This window comes from Peromyscus californicus, unplaced genomic scaffold (genome assembly GCF_007827085.1).
Source record: "Peromyscus californicus insignis strain IS unplaced genomic scaffold, ASM782708v3 Scaffold_4__1_contigs__length_199733344, whole genome shotgun sequence".
NCBI classification, from domain to species: domain Eukaryota; kingdom Metazoa; phylum Chordata; class Mammalia; order Rodentia; family Cricetidae; genus Peromyscus; species Peromyscus californicus.
This window is the reverse complement of record NW_026294562.1, coordinates 155,099,934-155,127,487: the sequence shown is the minus strand read 5'-3', so window position 1 is coordinate 155,127,487 and position 27,554 is coordinate 155,099,934. Positions and strand designations below refer to the sequence as shown.

The following is a 27,554-nucleotide window of genomic DNA, read 5'->3' as shown; positions in this document are numbered from 1 at the left end:
TTTCATGCCAGCTAGAGCAACATAGTGGGGACATGTCTCAAGAAGGGGGAAAAAAATCCTCCAAATTAACCCATTAAGTGAGAAAGGATCAGGAATCACTAGTAGGCCAGCAAGACACCTCAGCAGGTATAGGTGCTTTATGCTCTTTTAGAGAACCTGGTTCAGTTCCCAGGACCCACATGAAGGCTCACAACCATTTGCAAGTTCCAGTGGATCTGACATGGTCTAGCCTCCACAGGCATCTGTATACACAGTGTACATAAACTCACACAACTTCACATACATCAATACAAGTAGATAAATCTTCACATACACAAAAAAAGACTAATAAGCCAGAGAGAGGCTGAGCAGTTAAAGGTACTGCCACCAAGCCTGACAAGATGAGTTAAATCCCTAGAATCCACACAGGAGAAGGGAAGAACTGATGAAATAAAGTTGTCCTCTACCTCCACATGGACACACTATAGCATGCACCAGGGTGAGGCGCAAATATTTAATTTTGCAATGTCTGGGGTAGGAGTAGGGGCTCATCTACAAATACTCAGCTATGCAAATAAGAGGAACACTCAGTACCCCCAAGGTTAAAAGGAGAAACTAGCAGTTTATATTAACAGGTTATTAGAGAAATAACTCGAGACCTTTCTAACACGTAAAATATCTTTCCGTCCTCAGTGTGTCATGTGACAACTGAAGCAAAATAGAAATGGAATTAATGACACGACTGGTTCATTCACCTGTCTTTAACAGCCTGGAGAGACACCAGAGGAGACGGAGAACGAAACGGCAGTGGGATGCTGAAGGGCAGAAAAGCTTCACTCTTCTCTGTCTCAGACGTCACTAGACCATGGGGAACATTGTCTAATAAACAGAATCAGGGAGAAACAAACATCTAATCACATGGACGTTTTTAGAAAGCTAAACCAATTCAGAAATGAATAAACCAAAGGAGATGAAGGATTCAATACCAAAATTATAACTGACTCAGATACAAATGAGCACAGAAGACAGGTTTATGGGATGCATGGATGGTCCACATGAAACACTGAGCCAGGTACTTTTATCCAACTTACTAACCCTGCATCCCCACAAGCCACAAAGGTAGTTTAGAGTTTCTACTAATGTCTTCTCAACAGTTCAGTCACAGGAATGCTGGAACATTGAAAAGGGAAGGCAATGGCTCCCAAACTGGAGCTATCTTTCATTCCTGGTGGAAAATAATGTGGTTAGAGAGGGTTAAAAAATTCTTAATTATTTTGGCTAATGATCTGTTTTAACCTGTCCAGCATTTTGATGTATGATCCAAATTAGGCACTTTACCCATGTTAGTCAAAACAAGAGATTAAAAACAACCTACAGATCACTGTTTCTAGTGACCAGCATATCTATAGGTGACTAGTCTCTAACGTACTAAAATTAACTCATACCTGACAGAAACTCTCTGCATAAGATTATCCTGTCAATTCACAGAAAGCAACTGTTCCTCATCAGTGATCAACAAGAGACATACTCATCACCTTCATTTCTGCTTGCACCACAGCCCTGCTCTGGCTGCTCTTCTTCCTGGTGTGAGGCAAATTCTTTAAGTCTTTCATCTTCCGAGAAGGTCTGACTGTGAAGGGAGGAAGAGTCTTCATCGGACTGACTGCCTCTTCTACTACTGATGATCCGATAAATACCAGAGTCCAAGATGCTAAAACTTTCCTAAAAATGATAACAATTCCCCTCAAAATCCAAGTTCTCCTGTGTAACACAACACATCTTTTTTAGACTAATACTAGCACTAGGGTCGAAGGTCAACAGCAACAACTACAGTTCACCAGCACACACTAGTGAAGAGTGTGGGCACCTAGCATGGGGTGTTATCCACCATGTTCTCAGCTTGTCTTTGGAAAGCAGGCAGTGAGGAAGGGAGTTGAAATGAGACAGCCCTGCGCAGCACTGAGACCGCAGGTGACATAAAACATCTCAAATCTCAGACTGAAAGCCACCTCACCTAGACAGGAAGCTATGTGAAGAACCATTTGGGAACAGCAGGCAGTAAACAGTGACATGAACAAATGCAGCTTCAAAACACACCTGACTTTCCTTAACTGTTCATCATGGAAGAAAGCTCTCCTGCTACATTTTGGATTCTGAATTGTCCATATATTGATGCCCAATCTATGGTGCTACTGGGAGGTGGTAAACCTTCAGAGGTAGGGCTCAGTGGAAAGTTAGATTACTGGAGGTATGCTCTGGAATGGGATACTGGGACCCATCCCCTCCTGGTTCCTCTCTCGGCCTCCTGGAGGCCATTAGGTGAGCAGCTTTCTTCTACCGTGCTCTCCTAGCCCAAGGCCTAACAGACAATACCAACCAACCATCTACTAAACTTTCTCAAACCACATGCCAAAATAAGCTTTCCCTTCTTACCAACTGTTTAGCTCATGTAGTCTGACAAAGTAACAAAAAAGCTGACATCTCCATGCTACTATGCCCAAAAAAGTACATGGGAAGCAAAACAGATCTTTGGACTTACTCATTTCCCTACAAGATCCAAAAACTCTTAAAGGAGTTACTGGGCTGGCAAAAGGTACCTGATGCCATGTATGATGCCTTGAGTTCAATCCTCAGGACTCACGTGGAGGAAGGAAAGAAGTGATTCCTGAAAGCTGTCCTCTGACCTCCATTTGTGGCATGTGCATGTCCCCTCCCCGCAACACACACACACTAAACAATGAAGTTCAAAAGAAAAGCCCTCACATGTGATGAAATGGAGCTTCTTCTACTGCTGCAAGCTGAATCCAAAGGCTCAAATTTTAAGATCAATTCATCCAGTTGAGAAATTAGTTCACTGTAGGTTGTAAGGTCCAGCTGAGATTTCAAATGCTCTAATTTATCTGTGGTCAATGTTTTTCTTGCCTAATAAAAGGATAAGAAAACCCCAACAGAACAGCTTACTGTTTGCAACTGCATCTATATCCAAACAGTCAAAGTGCTAAAGGTGCTCGCACAAGAATAAGCCTTCACAGGTATTTTAAGGTTAGGTAACCTAGCGAGACTTAATCAGAACATATCATATATTAAGAGTTAAGAATTACCATATGCACAACCATCCTCCTAAAATTTAAGTTCTGAAATTAAAATATATTTATAAGTTAATCTGACTTTTTTGTTTGTTTGTTTTTCAAAACAGCATTTAGAGATTCTGTGTAGCCCTTACTGTCCTTGAACTCACTTTGTTGACCAGGCTGGCCTCCAACCTGCCTGCCTCTGACTCTCAAGTGCTGGGACTAAAGGCATGTACCACCATACCCAGCTCTGATATTTTCTTAAAACCAAAAAAATACACCTATTTATTACCCCTCACCCACCCTCAGATACAATTGCCATGCTTTCTTTGGAGACTTTAACTCTACATGCATAAGTCATACAGAAAAGTTAATAAATATAAGCAACTTTATAACAATCCTGAAAGCTAGGATGGTTTGACCAATCCAGAATTAACATTCTCAGGTAAACTCAAACTCACTCTGTTGGTGACGATAGAATTTTGGAAGAGACAGCATGTGCGAGCAGCCAGGTCCCACAGGCCTCTCCTCAACAGACGTTCCACACAGCGTTCCACAGACAACAGGGAAAGATGTGAGATTTTCCCATTAAAGTGTAAACAGAACAACTCATTCTTGTAGACAGCTACATCCTGAATATCTACAAAAAACCACAAGGGTGAACAGACAAGACATTAATCAAACACCTTTTGTTCTTTTTGTAAGGCCTGGACTGGGGGAGCAGTTTGGTGATAGGCTCTTGCCTAGAACGCACAAGACCCCTTCTCTTGATCCCTAGCAGTGGAAGGGAAATCCTACCATCTTTACATGGGCTACAATCATGCTTATAAAATCTTAAACAAGATTTGCCTTGCCAGGTGGTGGTGGCACATGCCTTTAGTCCCAGCACTCAGGAAGCAGTGGCAGGTGGATCTCTGTGAGTTCAAGGCCAGCCTGGTCTACAGAGTGAGTTCCAGGACAGCCAAGGCTACACAGACAAACTCTGTTTTGGAAAAAAAGATTTGGCTCAGTGGAATTTTATTTCTTTTTATACATGTACTTTGATGAAGAAATCATATTTAGACACTTTCCTAAGATTAGAAAACAAAGAACCACAGCTTTCTGATCTAAAATCCTAAGCTTAAAATTCCTTTCCTGTGAAAAGGAATTGGGAGTGCAAAAGTAGGGAATATGCTTTGAGTCGGACTATAACATTCGAGAAAATTACAACCTGGTGTTCACATGAACAGATTTTTAACAAGTATATAAATGAATGAGTTATACATGAGGTATCTGTCTCAGCTGAACATCTTGAAAGAATTTAGCATACTAGTTTTCGAGGGACATACTCAATTGGGGGAAAAAAATCTATAAAAAAAAAAATCAATGTGGATCAATAATGACCCCCTCCTCTCTGAAGAAAAGACTCCAAAAGGCAAAGCCAAAGCATTGTCTTACCAGGAATGCTAACCTTCCCCATATTTCTGGTTTTAACCATGAGTACAGGGGCTGATTTTCTGTTAGTCACATACAATGACTATTCCCTGCATTTTCAACTTCTCACATTATAAAATAATCATACTACAATTAATTTTCACACACAATTAAGAGACTAAGTTACCTAAGAAAGAAAAATATAATTACCCTTGACTTCACTCCAAAGAAGAACTTGAACATTCTGAGGAATAAAAACATAAATTCCTTTTTCTGTCCAAGTCAGCACACAGTGTTCACTGGAAGAGAAAATAAGAGGTAAAAAAACAAAACAAAAACCCCTCATGTTTACTAGAGCATAGAACTTTACAACTCTCTGGACTCAATCTCTCATTGGCTATTGAAGTAAAATCAGACTGTGCAAAGAAAATATAGCAGTGGCCCAGCTGATCAAACTTTACCATCTCCTTTCTGAGCCCAATAATAGCATAGCATCAGATAGTGTCAAATTGGAAAATTAGACACAAACACAAGTAGCTTCCAGAAAAAGAAAAAGCTGATACTTGGAAAAAGAAAAGCCTATTAAGAAGGACTTACGTGACCCTTATTCAACTTCTCAGATAAAATAGACAGACACTCATTTAAACAGATCAGCAAGTTATAGTCAATCACCTCAGGAGCCCCTACCAGGAAAGGCAAATTCTGACTTCATTAGTATATGTAGGTGACAAAAGGCTGAGAACACCTGGCCAACTCCATGTCAGAGGCATTATGAAGGGTTCCGGCTAGATTATCTAATGAGGCCCATCAGCTACAAGTGTTATTTTGTCAGAGAGCTGAAATCGCATATCAAGATCATTCAGCATGAAGGTAGAAGGCCTCGTATTTAGACTGCGGAGTGCAGCCTCCAGAGCTGGAGCTTCCCTCTGAACCTCACAGAACTTTCTCCTTCATTTACCAACAGAAACTCATTCCCTCCTTCCTGGGTCCTGATTGGCGACTTTACAGAATTCTCAAAAACGAACATATTCCCTGACTATCATCACCAACAATCCTGTCATCATCCCCCATTTTCATGATTCCCAGGCAAATAACTGATCCTTTTTCAGACTTCCCTTCACATCCCTGGCTCTCCACCTGCCTCTCTTTTTCTACTTGTCTTTTTCTATTCCACTTTACCCTCAAGTGTGAGTATATCTATGTATGTCACTTGCTTTCTCATGACTGCCAAGTTTTTACACAGCACACATCATCCCCTCTTTCTCTTGGTCAGAGCACTGCCCAGCTGCAATCTCCCACTCTAGCCACTCTCAAAGGATTAGCAGGTCTACTTTCCTCTGCCACTGCCCCACAGTCTAGCACCTCCGCCCGCACTTGGCTGTTTCTTATCCACCCACTCACTGCTTCATGGTACACTGCAATCTTTTTTGCAGAAACAAACATCTCTCCAAGAAGTTTATAGTCCTGAGAACTTAGAGCTTTTTTCCATATATACACAACAGTACTAAAAATGATTCATGTGGCTATGAAAGCAACAGCAATATTGAATGGCATTTGTGTGCTTGTATTAAACATTAAACATTTTGTCAAGGTGGAAGTTGAGATCTCTATCCCTACAAGAAAGTAATCTATGTGACAAAGATGAAGGATATGGTAAAAGTCCTAATTCAAAATCAGTAAAACTGGAAAAATACCTTTAAGAGCCAGAGGGGAATGACAAGACAATCACTGGATAAAGAGATATCTGAATGAGTTTGATATTCAACTTGTAAAATTTATTTTTTTAATTACATTTTTTTGTTTGGTTGTTTTTTTTTTTTTTTTTTTTTCTCAAGATGGGGTTTCTCTGCATAGCCCTGGCTGTTCGGGAACTCAGAGATCTGCCTGCTTCCACCTCCTGAGTACTGGGACTAAAGGAGTGTGCCACCACACCAGGCTAAAAATGCTATTTTTATTTATTTTGTGTGTGTATGTGTATGGGAATGCATGTGACATAAAACACTTGTGAAGGTCAGGGAACAACGTGCAAATATCTGTTCTCTCCTTTGACCATGTGGATCCCAGGGATCAAACTCAGGTAGTCTGGCTTGGCAGCAAGCACCTTTATCCATTAAGCCATTTCAGACACCCAACCTGCAAAATCCTGGGGCTGAGAGATGGCTCCGCAGCTAAGAACATTGGCTGCTCTTCCAGAGGACCTGGGGCAATTCCCAGCACCCACATGGCAGCTCACAACTATCTGTAACTCCAATTCCAGGGGATCTGGTACCTTCACACAGATATACATGTAGGCAAAACAACAACGCACATAAACTAAAAATAAATAAATAAGACAAAAAACGAAGGAAGAAAGAAAAAAAAATAATAACCCAGAGGCTGGAAAGATGGCTCAGTGGTTAAAAGCATTCTGTTCTTCCAGAGGACCCAAATTCAGTTCCCAGGACCCATGCCCAGCAGCTTCAAGTGCTGCAACTCTAGCAACAGGGGATCCAACACACTGTCTTCAGACCTCCTCCACCTCCCCACACACAGGGCAGATAAGTAAACACACACACACATATACATATACACACACACCACTAAGAGAAATGAACATAAAAGAAATAGTAGCCTGGATTAAATGAAGGATATAAAGGGGACCTAAGAGCCCATACTTATAATTCATAACACTCTTTATCCTGTTATTCCTTCACTGATAATGAACCAGGACACTAAAGCTAAAAGAATTGTTTAAGAAGTCAAAAAATAGGGCTGGAGAGATGGCTCAGAGGTTAAGAGCACCAACTGCTCTTCCAGAGGTCCTGAGTTCAATTCCCAGCACCCACGTGGTGGCTCACAACCATCTCTAATGAGATCTGGCACCCTCTTCTGTGTACATAATAAATAAATCTTTTAAAAAAAAAAAAAAGAAGTCAAAAAATATATATAATAAATAAATAAAGTCCAGCCAGGACTACATAAAGAAAGCCTGTCTCAAAAACAGATAAATAAATAAAGTCAAAGAAGCTAGGCATGATAACACATGCCTGTGATTACAGCAGTAAGGAAACTAAGGCAAGAGGATTGCCACAAGTTCAAAGCCAGACTGTGCTATAAACCAAGTACCAGACAAAGCAGGGCTATGTAACAATCTTAAACATTAACAACTACAAAGTCAGTGAAAAGAAAGTGACACCAATGTACCTTCAGAAAATATCACACATAAGAAGCTGGCAAACATCCATAACGCCAGTTCCAGGATATCTGCAGGCCCCAGACACACATGTGGGTCATATACATCCATATAGAAAGAACAGTCATCCGGCCGATGGTGGTGCACACCTTTAATCCCAACACTCTGGAGGCAGAGGCAGGAGGATCTCTGTGAGTTCAAGGCCAGCCTGGGCTACAGAGTGAGTTGCAGGAAAGGCACAAAGCTACACAGAGAAACCCTGTCTCGAAAAACAAAACAAAACAAAACAAAAAACCACTCATATACATAAAGTAAATATATCCAAAAATATTTTTTTTAAAGAATGTCTCCTTGTGAGATTTGGAGGCTGTACCTGTAAAAACACCGTCGGACACAAATGTGGGGGCAGGAATAAACAAACAGAACAGAAGCAGCTTGCCTGCTCTTGTTTTTCAAAAGCAGTCTTCATTGAATGAACCACTGTCTGACAGTCTAATGTGTACCTAGCACTGTGAAGCTCCAACGGTACTGACAGTGGCAATGAGTGAGGGATAGATGTAGTCTGAAGAAAGGACGCAGAAACAAGTATCTAATCGATGCCAGAGCAGTCACGAAGGCAAAGCGGCATTAATTACTGCATAAGCTGAGGAAGCAGAGCATGACCTGGAGAACCAAGCATGTTCCTAAGAAAGGATACATTCTTCCCCCCACCCTCTCCACCACCCGCCCAGAGCTGAGGACCAAACCCAAGACCTTCTGCTTGTCTAGCAAATGCTCTACCATTGAGCTAAACCCCCAACCTGAGAAAGAATACAATCTCTAATGTAACTAGGCCATGGTGTCACATATCACATATTCAAAAAATACTTATGAAATGACGACCATCTACCAGATACTATGTCAAGCACTACAAACAGAGCAGTGATAAAGTAGCCACAAAGTCCACATGGAGCTTACTGTTTATGGGTAAGGAAGATATAAATATTTTATGAACATAAAATTATAAACAGTGATAAATGCTGTGCAAGGAGACCACTAATAGAGGGAGTTTTTAATAAGCTATATGTAAGCATCAGCAAGTAAGTGGCTGCCGTTCTCCAGCAACTTTCAGAATAAATTGCAAACTGAAGTGTTAAAGTAGCTATAATTCACTTTAAATACCTTGGTGTAGATGTTGTGACATGAGTTAATTTAACCTTCGGGGAAAATAAGTTAACATTTTCACTGTATTTTAAAAAAGCAGTTAGTTACCCTTTGAAAAGCCCATTAGTAGACCACACTGCAGGGTGCCTATAAAAATCACTATCATTCTCTGAGTTTTCATTCGGTTATATTAACTGGCAGAAGGGATATTAGGAATAACTTCTCACTGTAAAGTAAGCAGAGCACAAGCACAGATCCCACACTGCACCTCTGCCCATGCAGGATAAGCTGCTGACAAACTCCACAATAGCATTCCGTGCTGCTTAGTATTTGACTCTGGACCTAATGCAACTAGGTGAGCTAATCCTAAGTGAGAATGGACTGAGTAGGCATGGAGCAGATCTTTCATACAAGTTACTTGTTGGAAGTCCTAAAGGCAGAAAGCTGAAGTTTCACTGAGCTTTCAAAAGCAGGCTCCACAACTGTTTATGTCCTGTATACTAACACAGACACACTAGATCATTACAGTACCCCACCAAGTAGGGAATTTATAAGAGAATGAGTACCTTCACCAGTGAGTACTAACCTGCCAGAAATCTCCCTAACAATTATAAAATGAAAAGGATCTCTTCATTTCTCTTATTACTGAATACTGTATTCAACATAGTCATCTCCAAACTTCCCAAAATAAATTAACATAAAAACATTAAAAGCTGCAAGTGGGGCTAGAGATACAGCTCAGTGGTTAAAAGTATTGGCTGCTCTTCTAGAGGACCTAGGTTCAATTCTTGGCACCTACATAGTGGCTCATAACTGTCTGTAACTCCAGTTCCAGGAGATCTGGCACAAATGGTGTACAGACATATATGCAGGCAAAACACTCATATGTGTAAAATAAGACAAAATAATAATTTTAAAGAACACACACACACTTTAAAGTTGAAAGGCCTGGCTGAAGTAACATGCACCAATAGGTCCAGTTACTTGGGAGATTGAGAAAGGAGGATTACTTGGGCCCGAGAATTTGAGGTCAGCCTGAACAATATAACAAATTCTATCCTGGGGTTCAGCTCAGTGGTAGACTGCTTGCCTAGCATGCATAAGCCCGAGTTTGATTATCAGCAACACCAAAAAAAAATTTTAAGCTGACAGGTTGGTGTCTAGCTTATGGGTAGAAGAATCACTCAGCTGTAAAAGGCCCTGTGTTCAAACTCTAATATCATTTTTAAAAACTGAAAAATAGGCCAGGCAGTGGTGGTACATCCCTTTAATTGCAGCATTTGGGAGGCAAAGGCAGGCAGATCTCTGAGTTCGAGGCCAGCCTGAACTACAGAGTGAGTTCCAGAACAGCCAAGGCTACACAGTGAGACCATCTTGAAAAGAACAAAACAACAAAAACTGAAAAATAAATATAAAAGCAAATGCTTCTGAATAAAGAGAAAAGGGCAAAGGAAAAACTTACCTAAGATGCAAGAGTCTGGGGAATGACAAAGACTGGGAGGATCCAACTGTATGATCGTACCGAGGCTCTGAGCTAGAAGGTAAACACACTTGCTGACGATTTAATCACAACTTACAAGTGTACTTTTTGCAATATAGAGAAAATTTCAACATGAAAACAACTTCAAGAGCCTAAATTGCATTCCCCTTATTCAATCATTTTAATCACAAGAAAGACAACTGCTTAAGGACTGTTCTGACATCTCTAAATCTTTTGATAAAAATTACACCTCATGCTTAAAAGATCTAATCAAATCTCGGACATTCCACAATACTATAGATTTTAACCCAATGCCTCCAGGAAGTTCCATGCGGAGAGTGGCTACCTTGCAGTGATCACAGGAAGGGGTGGCAATGCCAAGAGCTTCTTGAACTGGTGTGTACTCAGCACTTCTCCATCAAAGTTCACTTCCCACATTCTGGAGCCCGGGCGTGCACAGTAGATCAAAGGCTGCTGGCCCCCAGCAAATTTTCCGGGGAAGAAACAAGCTCCATATTCTCCTTCTCTTTCCTTATTTCCAATTTTCCAAAACTTTTCCCTAATTTCCAGAAACAAAGACAAAATAGGTTTATTTACAAAAACAAAATGTTAAAAACAATTGTATTAAAGAACTGAAAGTGTCACTACAAATCAGCACAGCCATATAACACCCCCCTCCACCCCTACTGACAAACGCCCTTTCCTCTTTCTGGTCTGTCGGTACTGTACCAGGAAACAATGGCACGGACTGGTCCAAATAGGGCCGGTTACCATAACCACTCTGTGACAGGAAGCCAAGGTCTTCACATCAGTACTGTGTATTATCAACAGAAAAGGAGGGCCTGTTTCAGATCCAAAAGGCATTACTGCTAAAAACCACTCCGTTCACCTGTGAACCTTACCAACTGGCTTTCCAAGTCACTATGTTTAACACAATTCTTTGGACATTCCATGTAAGCTCTTACTCTACCTTTCCAACTGTCTCCAAGACCCTACTACCCTACAAACTTCCAATGAACTCTTCTTCATTTTCTTAAAATCCAGGTTCTTTTGAAATTCTGTGTCTTGGAACATTCTGCTCCCTTAGCAGTCCACGAGTTAGATATGAGAGCTGAGCTGCATGGGATACAGAGGGATAATGACCAGCTTGCTTCTTCCTAAAAACTCCTGTTACTTATTCTCTTTTTGTTTCTTGTCTGTTTGGGTTCTGGTTTTCTTTGTTGAAACAGGACCTCCCTCTGTAGCCCAGGCTGACCTAGAACTTATTATGTGGCCAGGTTAGACTTGAACTCTCAGCAATTCTCTTGCCCCAGCCTCCCAAATGCTGAGATTACAAGCATGACTTTCTTTTTACAATTGTTTTTAGCTGGCAAAAAAATAATGGGTTTCACTCTGACATTTCACACACGTCTGTCATGTACTTTGCTTGCAATTATCTCCCCATCAGCCTCTGATTTCCTCTTCTACTAGTTCCCTTCCCCAGCTGCTTTGACATCTACCTACCGATCAGGTCAAATGATGCAGATGCAGTTAAACAAATACATATGTTTCTTTAATACACATCTCTATATAATTCTAGAATCTACATGAGTGAAAACTGCAGTGTTTGTCCCTTTCCTCCCCTCTAACAGTCCCCCTTCTGCTTCAGGTCATTCATATATAGGCATGTGTGCATACACATTTTTATTCAAGTCTAGATTCTACCCTTGTCTATTTGTTTCCTGATAAGTCTTCTTCATGACTTGGCTGCATCATTCTTCCTTTGAGAAATGCCCTAGGTCTCTGTTTGCTCAATTACCTGCTTCTTATATGCTGCTTTCACAGCAAGTACTACATTACACATGACACTTGTATCTACTTGAATGGTAGGTTATGAATTATGAATACAGTGTCTGGCCCACAGAAAGCACTCAGTAGTTTTGTTTTGTTTAAGGCAAGGTCTCACTATGCAGTCCAGGATAGCTTCAAACTCAGTCCATTAGTCCCCACTTCTGTCCTCAAGTACTAGGATTACAGGCATGCTCCAGCTCACTCAGCTCATGATGGCAGTCTGTTCTTGGAAAGTGATTTAATATGCTCTTTAGCAGAAGTCGACTCTGAGACCTTCAATGAATCAATAAATATTTTTCCACTTATTTGCTTTGTGAATAAACTGTTTTACTGTAAGAACATGGATGTAAAAATGCTTTGAAATATACAGAGCACTATAAGAAGTTATAATTGTATTTATTATGCTGCTTATTTGCTATGTTGCCTTGAATTCCTAATTCTCCTACCTCCATTACTTAAGTGCTAGAGTTACAGTATGTACCACCATGCCCAGCTTAGGAGTCCCAATTTTTTTCTTTTCTTTTTTTTTGGGGGGTGCAGTTTCAAGACAAGGTTTCTCTGTATAGCTTTGGAGCCTGTCCTGGAACTCACTCTGTAGCCCAGGCTGGCCTCGAACTCACAGAGATCCGTCTGCCTCTGCCTCCTGAGTACTGGGATTAAAGGTGTGTGCCATCACTGCCCATCGGAGTCCCAATTTTTAGAGAATGACATTTGTTGGACAGAATGTGGGTTAAAACTAAAAAAAAAAAAAATTATGTGAACTTTTAAATTATTATTATACTATCCATGATTCTCCAAACTGAATCCCAGCTAATAAAAGGAGGCAATTCAACATACTATTTCTGCATCAGGTTCTACATTACTGCAACTCAACTCTAGCTGTACCCCATGAAATGAGTATTTCAGGCCTTGTTTATTGCATAATTCTCACTTTTTTATGCATGCTTGAAGTTTTCCATAACAATTTTCTCTATTCATTTACTTATTTCTATTCATTCATTTATTCATTAAGACCTGCCTCCAATTCACCTGCCTCTGCCTAAGTGATAGGATTAAAGGCATGTATGACCACACCCAGTTTCCTTTTATTTCTTTAACTCCAGGAAGGTTTTTCTGACTGTCAGTTTTTAATTTTTCTTTTCTTTTCTTTTCTTTTTTTTTTAAGATTTATTATGTATACAGTGTTCTGCATGCATGTATGCCTGGAGGCCAGAAGAGGGCACCAGATCTCATTACAGATGGTTGTGAGCCACAGGTGGTTTCTGGGAATTGAACTCAGTACCATCTGGAAGAGCAGGCAGTGCTCTTAACCCCTGAGCCACCTCACCTCTCCAGCCCTTAATTTCTTTTTCTATTACTTTATTGTACATTTACTTTAATTTCAAATTGTATTTGTGTGTCTCTGTGTGTGCCTCTGTGTACACCTGTGCCTATGCATGGCTATGTGGTGTTATGCATATGTGCATGCATGTGTGTTTGTGGGAGGCAGCTGGGTCAAAGTTCAAAAATTTTCAGTAACTGTGGTTGGCCAACAGCTTGATTGTTGACCTCATCAAGATGGATGCATAACAAATTTTTAAAGAAGAATGATCCTAAGAAATAGGGTAGCCAGCAAACCAACCAGGGCCAGGATGAAAAGAATGGCCACTGAAGACTTCTGAGCATGGAAAACAGCTAAGGAACTTTGGCAGTGAAAGGTAATACTCGTTTAAGCTGTTTCCTAATCTGCTCTGATATTTCACCTCTGAAACATTCCTTTGTCATTTACTGCACCTGTGTCTCCACCTTTAGACTTCAATGGGATTTTGTCAGCTTCATAAAGCCTCTAGTAATTCCTTAACCAATTTTGCCCACTAGTAAAATGCCATTAAATACACAACAAATTTTAAAAAGAGCAATAGAGAAAATCAGGGCAGCCTTTCTGACTCCACACACTGAAGCAAGTGCTTGGCAATCTCATGGCATTTAGGTGATGCCACAGGGTAGGGTTCACTGATTGCTTGTCGTAGTCACCCACTAGACTGTCTTTGTCTCCTCTTTCTCCTATTTCTAACGTCAGCTTGTATTTAACTGGTTTCTTATTAACATCTACAAAATTACTCGAAGGGTTCTGACTCCATGACTAGCAGTACTTGACCTGAAAATTCTGAAATTCTAGATAGCTGATGTTGCGGTCAGTTAGTATACCTCTCAGTGTCACACAAAAAGCATCGAGTCAGTGAAGACACAAGTAATCTTCCATCCAAATAATCTAACTGGACAACACAGGAGTCGACTGTTGTGATTGTCTGAACAGGAAACATCACAAAGGCAGCAGCTGCCTAAAAGGGGTGTGAGAAGGAAATACATTCACAATGATGCACACAATCTCTTCTGCCTGACCTGTTCAAATACTCAGTACTCAGGAAACCAAAACAGGAGGACCACTGTGAGATCAATGTCAGCCCATGCTGTAAAGTAAGACCCTGTCTTGATAAACCAAGAAAAGAGAAAAAAAAAAGTTCAAAAAACTTAAAAATGAAGCTGGCATGGTGACTTACACCTTTAATCCCAGAATTTTGGAGGCAGAGGCAGACAGATCTCTGTGAGTTTAGGCCAGCCTGGTCTACAAATGAGTTCCAGGACAGTCAGGCTACGTAGAGAGACCCTGTCTCAAATAAGTAGATAGATAGATGATTGATTGATAGATTGATAGATAGATAGATAGATAGATAGATAGATAGACAGACATACAGACAGACAGCAGTTAAGAGTACTTGTTGTTCTTGTGGAGGACTAGTTTTCATTCCCAGAACCCACATGGTTCTTCACAACTGTCCATAACTCCAATCCCAGAATGCACAACACATAGACATTTGAGTAAAATACTCATACACGTGCAATAAAATAAATAAATCTTAAAAATTTAAAAATAAATAAAATAAACCAGAATTTAATTTGTCTACAATGACATTAAAGTTTCCCTCACTTAAAATTTGTGAGGCTGGATGTGGTGGCGCACACCTTTGATCCCAGCACTCAGGAGGCAGAGGCAGGGGATCTCTATGAGTTCAAGGCCAGTCTGGTCTACCTATTAAGTTCCAAAACAGCCAAGACTACACAGAGAAACCCTGTCTCAAAAGAACAAAATAAATAAATAAAAATCCGTGAAATAATTTGATACCTAACTACAGAAATTTCTCAATGTTCTGTTCGTAATTATTTGTGAACTTGGAATGGAAAAAAGTATTAATTTTGAAATATGTAAGAGAATTTTTCACCCATTGACAGTATTTCTCCTTTTGAATAAAAAGCAAATTAAGTCGATGCTATATGTAGGGCTTCAATTGTATTTTTCTTTTTGGTTTTTTAAGACAGGATTTCTCTGTGTAGCCCTAGCTGTCCTGGATCTTGCTCAGTAGACCAAGCTGGCCTTGAACTCAGAGATCTGTCTGCCTCTGACTCCTGAGTGCTAGCATTAAAGGCGTGCCCCACTACTGCCTGGCTCAGTTGTATTTTGAATCAAATATGTATCAGGAAACAAATAATAACTTTGATGGATTATGAGGGACAAGCCAGAATATTCTGGTATGTCCATTTAGACAATAGAAGTTATATTTCTTCTGCCAGGACTCTACACTGAAGCAGTCAGTAAGAGAGAAATTCTCCAAGGCTTAGGAAATACAGCAAATAAAACTGTGTCCTTCCATTCAAAGTTCTACAAGCTAACACCTTACATCACAGCACATGCACAAGGAGCTGGAGTGGTTCCTTACCTTTGCTTGTTTCAAACTGTTGAGTTTGATGGCAGATACTTTGCCCACATGGTCACCTACAAAGACTCTCAGAACAGCTGTGTCCCAACAGAGGGCAGTAACTTTTCGGCCTTTGTGTTCTGAAGACACATGAATTCGCTCTGGTTTCCCACGACGCTCTTGATTTAACTCCCAAACAACTACAACACCTTGACTGCAGATAAGTTTCAGGCAAATCAAATTACCACAAAAAAAAGTTATGGCAATGACAAAAAAGATACAACTGAATTACAACATAATGTTAACCATATTAAATACAATGTAAACTCTTGTTCGTAAGGGGGAAAAGGTACAAATCAAAGCATTCACTTCCTTGTTTTAGCCATCAAATCAATAAATTAGGAGAATCTAAATGTTCTAAATTTTCTTTCTGTTTTCCCTCTCTCTGTCTGTGTGTGTGTGTGTGTGTGTGTGTGTGTGTGTGTGTGTGTGTGCAAGATTGGAGATACTGTTAAAAATCTTTTAATATAGGCTTATGCATGAAGATTAGGAAAAGGAGGCTCTGAGAGAAAAGTAAGACATACCCAGGTGTGAGTAGGGGCTCCTCAAGGAGAGGTGCCTGTTCCCATTCTCTTTTAAGGCCTTTTAGATGTTGTTGCCTTGAATCAGCATTTTACACCAATACTAAGGTGACCAACTAACCCTCCCAGACGGTTTGGGCACTGAGCAGATTTGGTTCCCCAGGATACAACTTTCAGTACTAAACCAGTACAGTGCTAGGTGAAATGAAACGGTTAGTCATCCTAACAAGCACACTTGTCAGTTTAACATGCATTTAGAAAAGATCATCATTCTAAGAGTGTTTTACCTGGTAGCTACAGCGACATAATCATCATCATGAGAACAGCAGGCAATCTGAGAGATTGCACCTTCCTAGGACATCAGACAAAGAACAGTTTGTTTCCATTCTTTTTTTTACTCTACATGATTGATGACATTGGAAAAATTCACATTCATGAAGCATACTCCAACCAACGTGTGAATGTCCTTGTTCTTACCCGGTGAGAGAGAAACAGCCTTTGCTTCCAGCCATCTTTCTGAATAAGATTGAGTCCTCCTCCTGTGCTGCCTAATGCCAACCATTTCCGAGACACAGCTATGCTGGTACACTAAGAGCATGAAGAGACAAGTCTGAGATGATTGTGCCACACCCACTATGCACTGGGGATGCAGCTTGGTTGCAGGACACCTGCCTGGCATGGTCAAGAACCTAGGCTGCATTCCCAACACTGTTAAAAATAACCTAGCCACTGGAATAAGTACTGCAAGTCTGTGTTCACTGCCTGCCTTCCTTCTTTACCCTGCCTAGAAGGGCACAATATAACAGCACTCATTTATAATTCTAGAATACTGAACTATACCAAAGAACATTTGGCTTTTAAACTTTTAGTGGAATCTCAAAAAGCTTGCTATGAGCCACAAAGATATGAAGTAGGAATTCAGCTGATATTGGTAAGGAAAAAGTTATGGACTTTTCCAGAAGAAAACCAAGACGTAAGGAGTCTTGGTGATATTGGCTTTTAAATGTACTAGCTGTATCCTGCAATGAATTTCTTATGTGCTATTGTAGTTTCCCCATTCGACTCTTCCCTCAAGAACTTATAACAGAGCTGGGCAGTGCACACCTTTAATCTCAGCACTCAGGAGGCAGAGCCAGGCGGATCTCTGTGAGTTCGAGTCCAGCCTGGTCTACAGAGCGAGATCCAGGACAGGCACCAAAACTACACAGAGAAACCCTGTCTCAAAAAACCAAAACCAAAAAAAAAAAAAACAAACAAACAAAGAACTTATAACAGTGTGGTTGATCATTAATTGGCACAACTTCCCCTATACTTTTGGGGTAACTGAATAACTTTCCCCAGCTGTATTTATTCTTCATTAGCTTACATCTGGCCAGGGCCATTCTCTGGACAAAAGTATTTCAACAAAGATACTTTTTTTTTTTTTTTTTGGCTTTTCGAGTCAGGGTTTCTCTGTGTTGTTTTGGTGCCTGTCCTGGATCTTGCTCTGTAGACCAGGCTGGTCTCGAACTCACAGAGATCCGTCTGGCTCTGCCTCCCGAGTGCAGGGTTTAAAGGCATGTGCCACCACTGCCTGGTTCAAAGATATTTTTTTATCTAAGGACAAGCTGCACATAGATAAACATTAGCTCATCTCACCCACAAATAGAGAAAATAACCACTAATAATTAAGTCCTCAACTCCTTACCTTCATCCTGGTTTATTTACACAAGACCCTAATTTAAGAGATGTATTGCTCACATTTCTGGGATGGTGTTTTAGCCAGCCTCTAGTTACTGAGTTAAAGTAGTTATTTCCCACTGACTGACCCAAGGAGATTTCTGGCTAGGCCAGGAAGATGATAGGTGCCAAGCTTTGTCCTATGTCCTTTATCTCAGCCAGATGCTATTCCTAGATTTCCTCCTTAGCAATTACTCAGAGCGAAAGTGCTTTTACTAACCAAATGCTACATGCCATGACATATGCCTAGCAACCGAGCATATATCCCCTGCCCTACTAGAAAGCAGCTTGGGGATGGGGGTGGGGGCGGGGGTGGGGGTGGGGGCAGCACCTAAGAATAAAATAGTTTTACTAGTGGCTTATGCTGACATATATAGACTCCTAATATTTTACCTAACCACTTCTAGATTATAGTTTGAGCACACAAATTCCTTTTTAGGATTCCCTAATTGATCTTAGCCTTTAGTTGAACCTACCAGATAACTACCATTTTGCCACTCCCTCTTTGGGGTGTTAATCGAAGCTGACAACTATTGCTCTATGTGGGGATCTTATCAACTCTCTCTGCAACCCTGAAAACTTCAAGCCTCGCACTGCACTGCCAAAGAATTACTGCTTGTGTTTATAAACTGGTGCCCCCACAGCACTGGAGCAATTGATTTAGAGGAACAAAGATGAGAATGAAGATGGAAAGAACTAGATAGAAATGAGAGAACAGCAGGAGGGACTGAGAGGAGCTAAGTATGAGAACAGAAAAGAAGCTGTGTAGAGAGAATTGATTTAGAAGAATAAAGTGTATGGACTAAAGAACTCAGTGTGCTTAGATTCATTTGATACCCCTCAAATTAGATTCCCAGCTGGTTGTTAGAGTCTTCCAGGGACCCTGACAGAAAACAAATAGGGGCTGGACCTCTATTGTTTTTGACAAAAGGTGAATAGGCTCATTTGAATAAATGAGTAATTTCTTTGCTACAAGCCAGTTATTAAACGGTTCATAGTTTGTATAATTTGGCCAGGTCATTCCAGTGATGACCACAATAGAGGTAAAACTGAATAATTATGAGGGACAAAACAGCTACTCAAATCATTTCTATCTGCAGAACCATCACATACATCCAAAGCCCTTATAGCAAACGAGACTGGGAGGACTCAGATGCAGGTCCCACATCACCATGTCTCTTCAAAACCTCAGCCTGCTCATTTCTTGCCTGAGCCACCAGAAAGCTGTGGCCATGCTGTACAGAATTCCTGTGTCCAAATGTGTCAGTAGGTTGACTAAAAACCATTCCTAATCCTCTTCAACTTTGTGTCTTTCCAACACAGAAGTTGATGAGTCCAAATATTCACTTTTGTAGGTTCCTTTGCTGCCTTGGGTGGCCAAGGGACTCAGTCCCAGCCAGCAGATTCAGCTGCTAGGAACTTCTTGGAAGCTTTGTCTTCTCTAATGAAAAGTAGAGACAAGAAAATGTCCAAAACTTTGTTCTTGGCCCCTCATTCCTGCTGCAGTTACTAATGTAGACAAGCTGATAAGATCAGGCAGGATATTATACTACTACTACTGTAATTAAGCCAACATGTATGATGGGAGAAGGAAGATGAAGAATGCTGTGTCCTCAGTACCCTCAATGGGCCACTACCCTAAACCTAGTAATGCTGAGGTCCAATAGGGGTTTTTTTTTTTGTTGTTGTTTGTTTGTTTGTTTTGGTTTTTTGAGACAGGGTTTCTCTGTGTAGCCTTGGAGCCTGTCCTGGAATTCACTCTGTAGGCCAGAGTAGCCTCGAACTCACAGAGATCCTCCTGCCTCTGCCTCCCTGCATTAACTTCTATTTGTAAAGTGTTTACTACTCTAGTTGGCAGCACGAACCTGGAAGAGCTGGACCTACAAATGAGGAGGACTTAAAGTCTCATGCATTAGCCAACTTTATTCAGAGCATCAGACAATTTTTACTCTGAGGGTTAAAAAGAATAATATGAGTAAGGTGTTCAATCACAAGGACAAGCCACACATGTAAAAACATGTAGAGGCACAGGAATAATAACAGCTGAAGGAAACTCATTTCTATCTGCTACACCTGGGAGGAGCACAAAAATACATTCCAAGAACTATTCTGTGCTTTGAAAAAACTGTCATGTTTTCTTGGTGTATTCTCACAAACACTCAGAATTCTCACACAACTCCACTCTTAGACCGTGTCCAACAGTAAGGTATGGTATAACTTGCAGCTGAAAACATTTCTGATACTGATCTTCACCACTGTTGACTGCACTAGCCTGAGTGCTGTTTCCTCTTCTCCCTTTTCTCAGAAGACAGAAATCTGCACTGGCACATCAGGCTTAGGTCTGCAATCCCAGCACTGAGGAAGCTGAGGCAGGCATTTCACCAGGAATGTGGGGTCAGCCTGGGGTGCACAGTGAGTTTCCAACAAGTCTGGGCTATAGAGTGAGATTCTGTCTCCAAAAAGAGAAAGAAGAGGAAGAGTATGGGGAGGATGGGGGGAGGGGAGGGGAGGGAAGAGAAAGGGAAAGGAGAGGAGAGCAGGGAAGAGAAAGGGAAGGAGGGAAGGGGAGGGGAGAAGGGGGTAATTCAAGGCAACAGCAAAAGTTTAAGAATAAAATCATGCCGGGCGGTGGTGGCACACGCCTTTAATCCCAGCACTCGGGAGGCAGAGCCAGGCGGATCTCTGTGGTTCGAGGCCAGCCTGGGCTACAGAGTGAGTTCCAGGAAAGGCACAAAACTACACAGAGAAACCCTGTCTCGAAAAACCAAAAAAAAAAAAAAAGAATAAAATCATATGTGATTAAAACTTTATTCTTCACTGTGAATTCCCTGCGTTTAATCAAGAATCTAAGGTTTCAGGGAGCCATGTCCTTTCCACAGAGCTAACTGGCTTTTGCTTTATTCCCTATACAGGGTTGTATCAAAGTCCTCCTCTTGACGTAACTGCTGTGGCTCATGTTGTTCAAAATGTAATGGGGTATGCTCATTTATACTATTTTAATGCCAATAACCTACATTACTTCCTGAGAGAAGACAGCAAGATCACCAGGAAGGAGGAAAAAATCAACAGTAGTGTATTCCAGAAGTGAAAAAAATTCAAGTGATAGCTCAAAAAATAAAGAATGAACTACTTTCACGTAAGGTAAAACAGGCAAAAACCCCAGGAGTCCACAAAACAAAGAGCAGGAGCAAGAACAGAGCAGGGGCAAGAATAGCAGAGCACACAAGCACATGGATATGAAGTGAAAGTAATGTGCTACATGAGACTGTCTCAAAGCAGAAGTTCACCTTTAGACGACTGGAATCCAGCCGCAAAGCTGTGAGTAACGGATCCAAGGACTCAAACTCTGCAAGAACATGGCTGTAGGTTTCTGGTATCACTGGCACAAAAGTCATTTAGACAAAAAGACGAAGGTTGTTCTGTAATTGACACAGGATTTCTCACTGAAAAAAACAAACAAAAAAAACCTGCAAAATATTAATTACCACCCATTCAACATATAATAACAATCAACAGAGAAAAAGGCGGCCCATCCCTGGAAGTCGGGTGTTGGGGGGGCGGGGGGCGGGGCCACACCTAGGTCCCAATTATACGCAAAAGTTTATTCACACTGTGTCATTCCCCGACTCTCAGAGTTTTAGGTCAGGATTTGCAAGTCCCTCCGTAGTCCTATCCCACTATACTATGGAGCAATTTAAGGAAGGAAAAAAAGTAGGACTTGAAAACTGGCCAAGCTCCTCAAAGGTAAGGTAGCAATCCCACTGTGTTTCTTTGTGTCATGAATCACCTGTCTATAGGAAGCTTTCATTAAGAAGCTACCTCGGGCCGGTTGTGGTGGCGCACGCCGGTAGGATTTGCTGAAGGAGGCGGAGGCAGGAGGATCAAGAAGCTACCTCGAGCTGGGAGTGATGGCGCACACCTTTAATTCCAGCACTTGGGAGGCAGATCGCTCCATGAGTTCAAGTCCAGCCTGGTCTACAGAGCGAGTTCCAGGACAGGCTCCAAAGCTGTCTCAAAAAACAATAAAGAACAAAGGCTTTAATAAAAGAAACCATAGAGGAATGAGTAAGGTAAGAATATAAGGCAGTAAAGGCCAAATGAAACATTTTATCTATTTAACTACTCTCAAGTACATTTTTGGGGGGGTTGTTATCAAATGTCACCAATTTACGTGGGAAAAAAGAAAAGAAGTTGGTGATCTTGTTGGTCTTTGTTGGACTTAAAAATTCTCATCATTCATATGATCAAAAACCGTATGCTTGCCATCCAGTCAGTCTGGACAGTACACATGACAGACAAAAAAGCACTTGTGTTCAGTGCAGCATTCACCACGGACATGATGCCAGGACCTGCAGGCTTCAAGCTGAGGTTCTTACCATCCTCAGGAGGTTTTACTCCACAGATGGACTTGTCACCAGTGCCATGATGGTACATGAGGTCATCACTTGTGCACTTGAGTCCTGGTACAACTCTGTGAAAGCAGGAGCCCTTATAACCAAATCACTTCAGTGATCAGAGTGCAAAAGTTTTCTGCTGTCTTTTGAACTTTATCTGTAAACAGCTTGAAAGAGATGGGCTCAAGGTCCTGCCAATCAGTGGCAATGTCAAAGAATACAGTGGAATTGACCATGGCAGATGTCAAGCAGCTACAAGGCACATCAGTAGCTTCAAAACCTGCTACTCATTCATTTTAACTTCTCAATCTTCATTACCAGGTTAGTGAAGAAGGATGAACAGCAGCAGCAGCTGAGAATATGGCACAGTAGGTAAATGGGGTAATATTTTGTCTGTGATGTAACAAATAAAGCTTGCCTGAAAATCAGAGAGTATGGAGCCAAGTCACTAGTTAGCCACAGAGGCCAGGCCATGGTGGCACATACCTTTAATCCCAGCATTAAGGAGGTGGAGACAGGAAGTGATATGGCTGGGCTGAGAGAGGAATATAAGGCGGGAGGAGACAGGAACTCAAGCCCTTTCAGGCTGAGGATTTGATAGAGGTAAGAAGTCTCTCCAGCCGGGCGGTGGTGGCGCACGCCTTTGATCCCAGCACTTGGGAGGCAGAGGCAGGTGGATCTCTATACATTCAAGGCCAGCCTGGTCTACAGAGTGAGTTCCAGGACAGGCTCCAAAGCTACACAGAGAAACCCTGTCTGGAAAAAGTTTAAAAAAAAAAGTCTCTGTAGTGGCTGGCTCCTCTACTGAACTTTCAGCATTTACCCCCAATATCTGGCTACAGGTTTTTATTATTAAGACCAATTAGGATTTGTGCTACAGGTAAGGGGTTTGCTGCATAGACATGAGGACCTCAGTTTGGATCTCCAGCACCCACATAAAACCTGACATGGTAGCACATCAAGGAAGACACATGATGATATTTTTACCTTTGGCCTCCACATGCAAATGGGCTTGAACACACACACACACACACACACACACACACACACACACACACACCAACAACAACATACACAAAAAAAAATTAAAAATCCTAAAGCAAACAGATACCATGAAAAAATTCAGAAGCATCTATTTGTATTTTTGTCTATGCTTTATATTTTTGACACTATTTTAGAAGCCCATTCATTCCATCAGCAAGTACATACTGAGCATCACTCATATGTTGGACATTGTTTTAGGAAATAACAAAAAAGGAAAAAAAAAAGTCCTAACTTTCTCAGAGCATACCTTCCAGTGGTAAAACATACAAAAATATATAGAGGCTGGTTTCTCTTATTTTTGTGGAGTGAAGCAATCAAACCCAAAATCTTTAATACATGACATGTGTTCTATCACTGCCCTCCCTTGTGATATTTTTTTAAATTATATACATGTAATACAGCTTTAGTCTCTGCTAGTAGTAATATGTTCTTAGTGTAACTTGACCTCTATAAGAATTGTATTCTAAAACAAGCAAATAAAATGTAGCATGACTATACTCAAAATATTTGACAATTCCCTACCCAAGAAAAAATTTTCAGTCATTTATCTTTTTTTAATTAATTTGTTTTTATTTTATATGCATTGGTGTTTTGTCAGATCCCCTGGAAGTAGAGCTATAGACAGTTGTGAGCTGCCATGTGGGTGCTGGGAATAGAACCTGAGTCGTCTGGAAGAGCATCCTCTGGAAGGGCAGACAGAGCTCTTAACCACAAAGCCGTTTCTCCAGTCCCAAGTCATTTACCTTATTAAGTAGTTAGTAAAATAACAGGGACAGTTGTGAGGACATGATAAATAAAAGAATTCCAGAAATCAGTTCTAGTCAAATAAAAAAAATCACAAATACCATACATATGTAAATACACACATAGCTCTCGTAAGGGATCACAGTAAGTCAAAGAAAATGTCCTAAAAGGAGTAACACTATTCCCAAGTCAGCCTTTCTCATGAGAAAAGGGGACAGACAGCTGAAACAGTAGGGGTGGAAAAGGGCTGAAGGTATTCAGAGAATACAAGTTTTGTCCTCAGTTAAATATAAAATATAAATAATGGAATAATAAAGCTGTAGCCATATAGGGCTCAAGGTACAAAACACTTCCAACCTTAAGCCAAGGAACTTAAACTTAATTTGGTAGGCTGCAGAAAGTAACCAAAGGATGTAGTGTGGAGAGTTTATACAATTCCTATGAAGTACTATGGGCAGATGCTAGAAAACACGGATTTAAAAGTAAGGAGTGAGCTATAAAGAAGTTACGATGAAGCATTCCCATTACCTAGAAAGTCCACAGGAAAAAAGAAAGCCTCTCTCTTGACATTCTGAGTAGAGAAGACTTAAAACTGATTTGTAACTAGTAGTATCTAAAAGCAAAGAATAGCTTCCTTTTCCATATAATGTGATCTCATCTGTACTTCCTTTTTAGTTTCATCTCCCATCTTACTTTCTCCTATTATTCAAATATCCTGTTCTGCTTTCCTTCCATAAATATGAACTACTGTAGTTTTAGTTATGCTGTTCATTGAATATTCTCAGACCAATAAGCTCTACTTTTCTAAAAAGCTGAGTTTAAACATTACTTCTGTGTGCTGGCAGATTTAAAAACAAAACAAAACAAAACTTATAAAAACGCTAACCTCATAAAAGATGGCAGCAAATGTTTGCCAAAAATCAGTGAACATCTGACATCTTTTTTTTTTTTTTTTTTTGGGTTATTCAAGACAGCGTTTCTCTGTGTAGTTTTGGTGCCTGTCCTGGATCTTGCTCTGTAGACCAGGTTGGCCTCGAACTCACAGAGATCCACCTGGCTTTGCCCCCCAAGTGCTGGGATTAAAGGCGTGCGCCAACAGCACCTGGTTTTTTTTTTTTTTCTAACATCTTTTAAAAGATTGGCTTTCCCAAGGGTCACAACGCTCACAAAATGTAGGTTTGAAAGCAGAATACACGAGAGAAAAGAAGGGGAAAAAAGGGAGGGCCCAAGAGATGGTTTATTGCTGTGCAGGCCTGGTGACTTTGGTCCCAAGAACTCACAGAAAATTCAAAGACAGAACAACTACACAAAGTGTGTGCCATGTCATGTCACCTCTTCCCCCAATAATAAATGAAAGTAGAACACACAAAACATCAAAACGTTTTTTTCCACTTCCCGGGATTATTTTGATGATAATTCAAAAGTGGCAGACAATGGTTGCTGCTCACACAGCCAATGCAAATCACAACGTGCTTAGTCCCACTAGATGCATGGGAGGAAAGACTCGACAAAGGTAACAAAAATTGAAGAAATTTTATGCAAAGGGAAATTAATAGACTTTATTTCCAGAAGAGAATCTTCTTATTCAAGAAATAATGATTAGGAAAATCTGTCTCAGAAAAATTAACGACTCACTCATGCATTCATTCATCCATTCAATATTGTGAGTGCCTACCGTGTTCTAGGCCCTGGAGGCGCCGCTGGAGATGCAGGATGAACAGAGCAGTCCCTTACCACAAGAAGCTCCTAGTAAATCACAACTACCTTTTAAGCCGCCATGACTTTAAACTGCATCTGTCGCTGTGGAGGATAGGAGTCTGGGAAGCAGGTTTTCCAAGCTAGGCTCACAGAACCGCAGGCTGACAAGCCAGCTGCGGCGCCCCCAAAGCCAGGCGGCCACTTCCCTAAGCAGGCCCCGCACACACCCCGCACTGACAGCAGAACCCGAACTTCAGAATCGCTGTCGCCCCGCCCCGCCCTTGAAACGTCATCCAGGGGCGCCAGGGACCGGGGAAAGCGCAGTTAACGGCACTTCCTCGTCACGTGACGAGCACGCCCCTCCCCGCGCGTGGTCCCTCCCCCTCCGGCCGCGGTCGCGATTACGTTCCCTGCGGCCTGCAGTGGGACAGCCGCCGCGGGCCTAGGACGCGCCGCCAATTCAGACCGGATGCTCTCTAGGCAGAATGACGAGCCAAACTGAATCCCCGAAACTCTTCGCCACCCGAGACCGGAGATGGGAAGCAAAACAGGCGGGACTCGGTGGGGGAAGGGCAGGAGCTAGCGGAAGGTGTCATGGCGGCCGCACCGGCGGTCACGTGCCCCGGAGGCCCGCCCTGTCACTTCCGGTCACGTGCCCTCAGCGCCCTCGCAGCCAGCGATGGAGGCGAGACCCCCCGGCAACAGAGGCGGTGGCGACGGCTCTGGCCGCTGGGTTTCTGCCTCGTCCCTGCAGCGGCTGTGAGGAGCGCGGCGGAGCTAAACCTGACCGGACGTGGTTCACGGAGCCCAGGCCGGAGGCAGTAGCTCCCACCTGGTAAGTTGAGACTGAAGAATGGGGGTGGGTGGGCGGTGAGGGTCTGACAGGCCCCGGGGGCGCGGAGCGGTGCGGATTCAGCCCCTCGCTGTAGTAGTCTCCACGACCCCACAAGCTGGCTGTGTGGTTTGCCCTTCTTACCCCGAAGTGGGAAGGAGGTGCCCTGACCCTTAATCTACTGCCTAAAGGCATCTGTTCTTCCGCCGAAGGGACTCGAAGGTTTACCGGGTCATACTCATCTGAGAATGAAGGAAGTGAGGCCTCTCCGGGACACTGAGGCCCTTCCCGTTAGAAAGTCTGCCCGGGAGAATCTTTCGATTCTTGTAAGAAGTCCTCACCTTGGTGGCTGCGTGTCTTTTTGTTCCACCTGTCATCCCGTACACTTCAAACTGTTACTAAAGCGTGAGCCACACACCCAGTTTTAGTTATAACCAGTTTGACAGCCATGTAATGTAAAATGGACCATCTATACATGGAAATATGTGATTATTTTTATAAATTCTCCAATGTTCTCTAAGGCTAAATTACGGTGAAATTGACACTTACATGCCCATTTTACCGTCTGTAAAACAAGGATGGGAGAGAGATGTTAAAACTTTTGCCCAGGGCGGCGGTGAGATGGTTCAGCTGGTAAAGGTGCTTGCTGCTAAGCCAGAGTTCCACCCCTGGTTCCCACGTGTTGGAAGGAGAGAACCAATTACCGGAAGTTGTACCCTC

General features: G+C 41.8%; 2 protein-coding genes across 7 annotated transcripts in view; one reads left to right on the top strand and one right to left on the bottom strand.

Annotated features, from left to right (window-relative positions):
* Positions 1-26,251, bottom strand: part of Hps5 (HPS5 biogenesis of lysosomal organelles complex 2 subunit 2) — a 44,386-nt gene extending 18,135 nt beyond the window's left edge. For 3 of the 6 annotated variants that reach the window (XM_052714301.1, XM_052714306.1, XM_052714307.1), the window contains exons 1-13: positions 25,980-26,251; positions 21,410-21,565; positions 16,881-16,991; positions 16,691-16,755; positions 15,844-16,036; positions 14,276-14,409; positions 10,605-10,817; positions 10,241-10,312; positions 4,674-4,762; positions 3,512-3,690; positions 2,743-2,901; positions 1,515-1,701; positions 735-858 (exon numbers count right to left, since the gene is read on the bottom strand). In XM_052714301.1, coding sequence (XP_052570261.1) covers positions 735-858; positions 1,515-1,701; positions 2,743-2,901; positions 3,512-3,690; positions 4,674-4,762; positions 10,241-10,312; positions 10,605-10,817; positions 14,276-14,409; positions 15,844-16,036; positions 16,691-16,755; positions 16,881-16,991; positions 21,410-21,517 — 1,634 coding nt within the window. In that variant the 5' untranslated portion in view covers positions 21,518-21,565; positions 25,980-26,251. Of the gene's footprint in view, positions 1-734; positions 859-1,514; positions 1,702-2,742; positions 2,902-3,511; positions 3,691-4,673; positions 4,763-10,240; positions 10,313-10,604; positions 10,818-14,275; positions 14,410-15,843; positions 16,037-16,690; positions 16,756-16,880; positions 16,992-21,409; positions 21,590-25,979 lie in introns of all 6 variants that reach the window. The other 3 variants (XM_052714302.1, XM_052714304.1, XM_052714305.1) reach the window with 3 other exon arrangements.
* Positions 26,252-26,436: 185 nt separating this feature from the next.
* Gtf2h1 (general transcription factor IIH subunit 1) overlaps positions 26,437-27,554 on the top strand; it is a 30,588-nt gene continuing 29,470 nt past the window's right edge. Inside the window, exon 1 of the mRNA XM_052714308.1 lies at positions 26,437-26,837. The gene's annotated coding sequence lies outside the window, so the exon portion shown is untranslated. The remainder of the gene's footprint in view (positions 26,838-27,554) is intronic.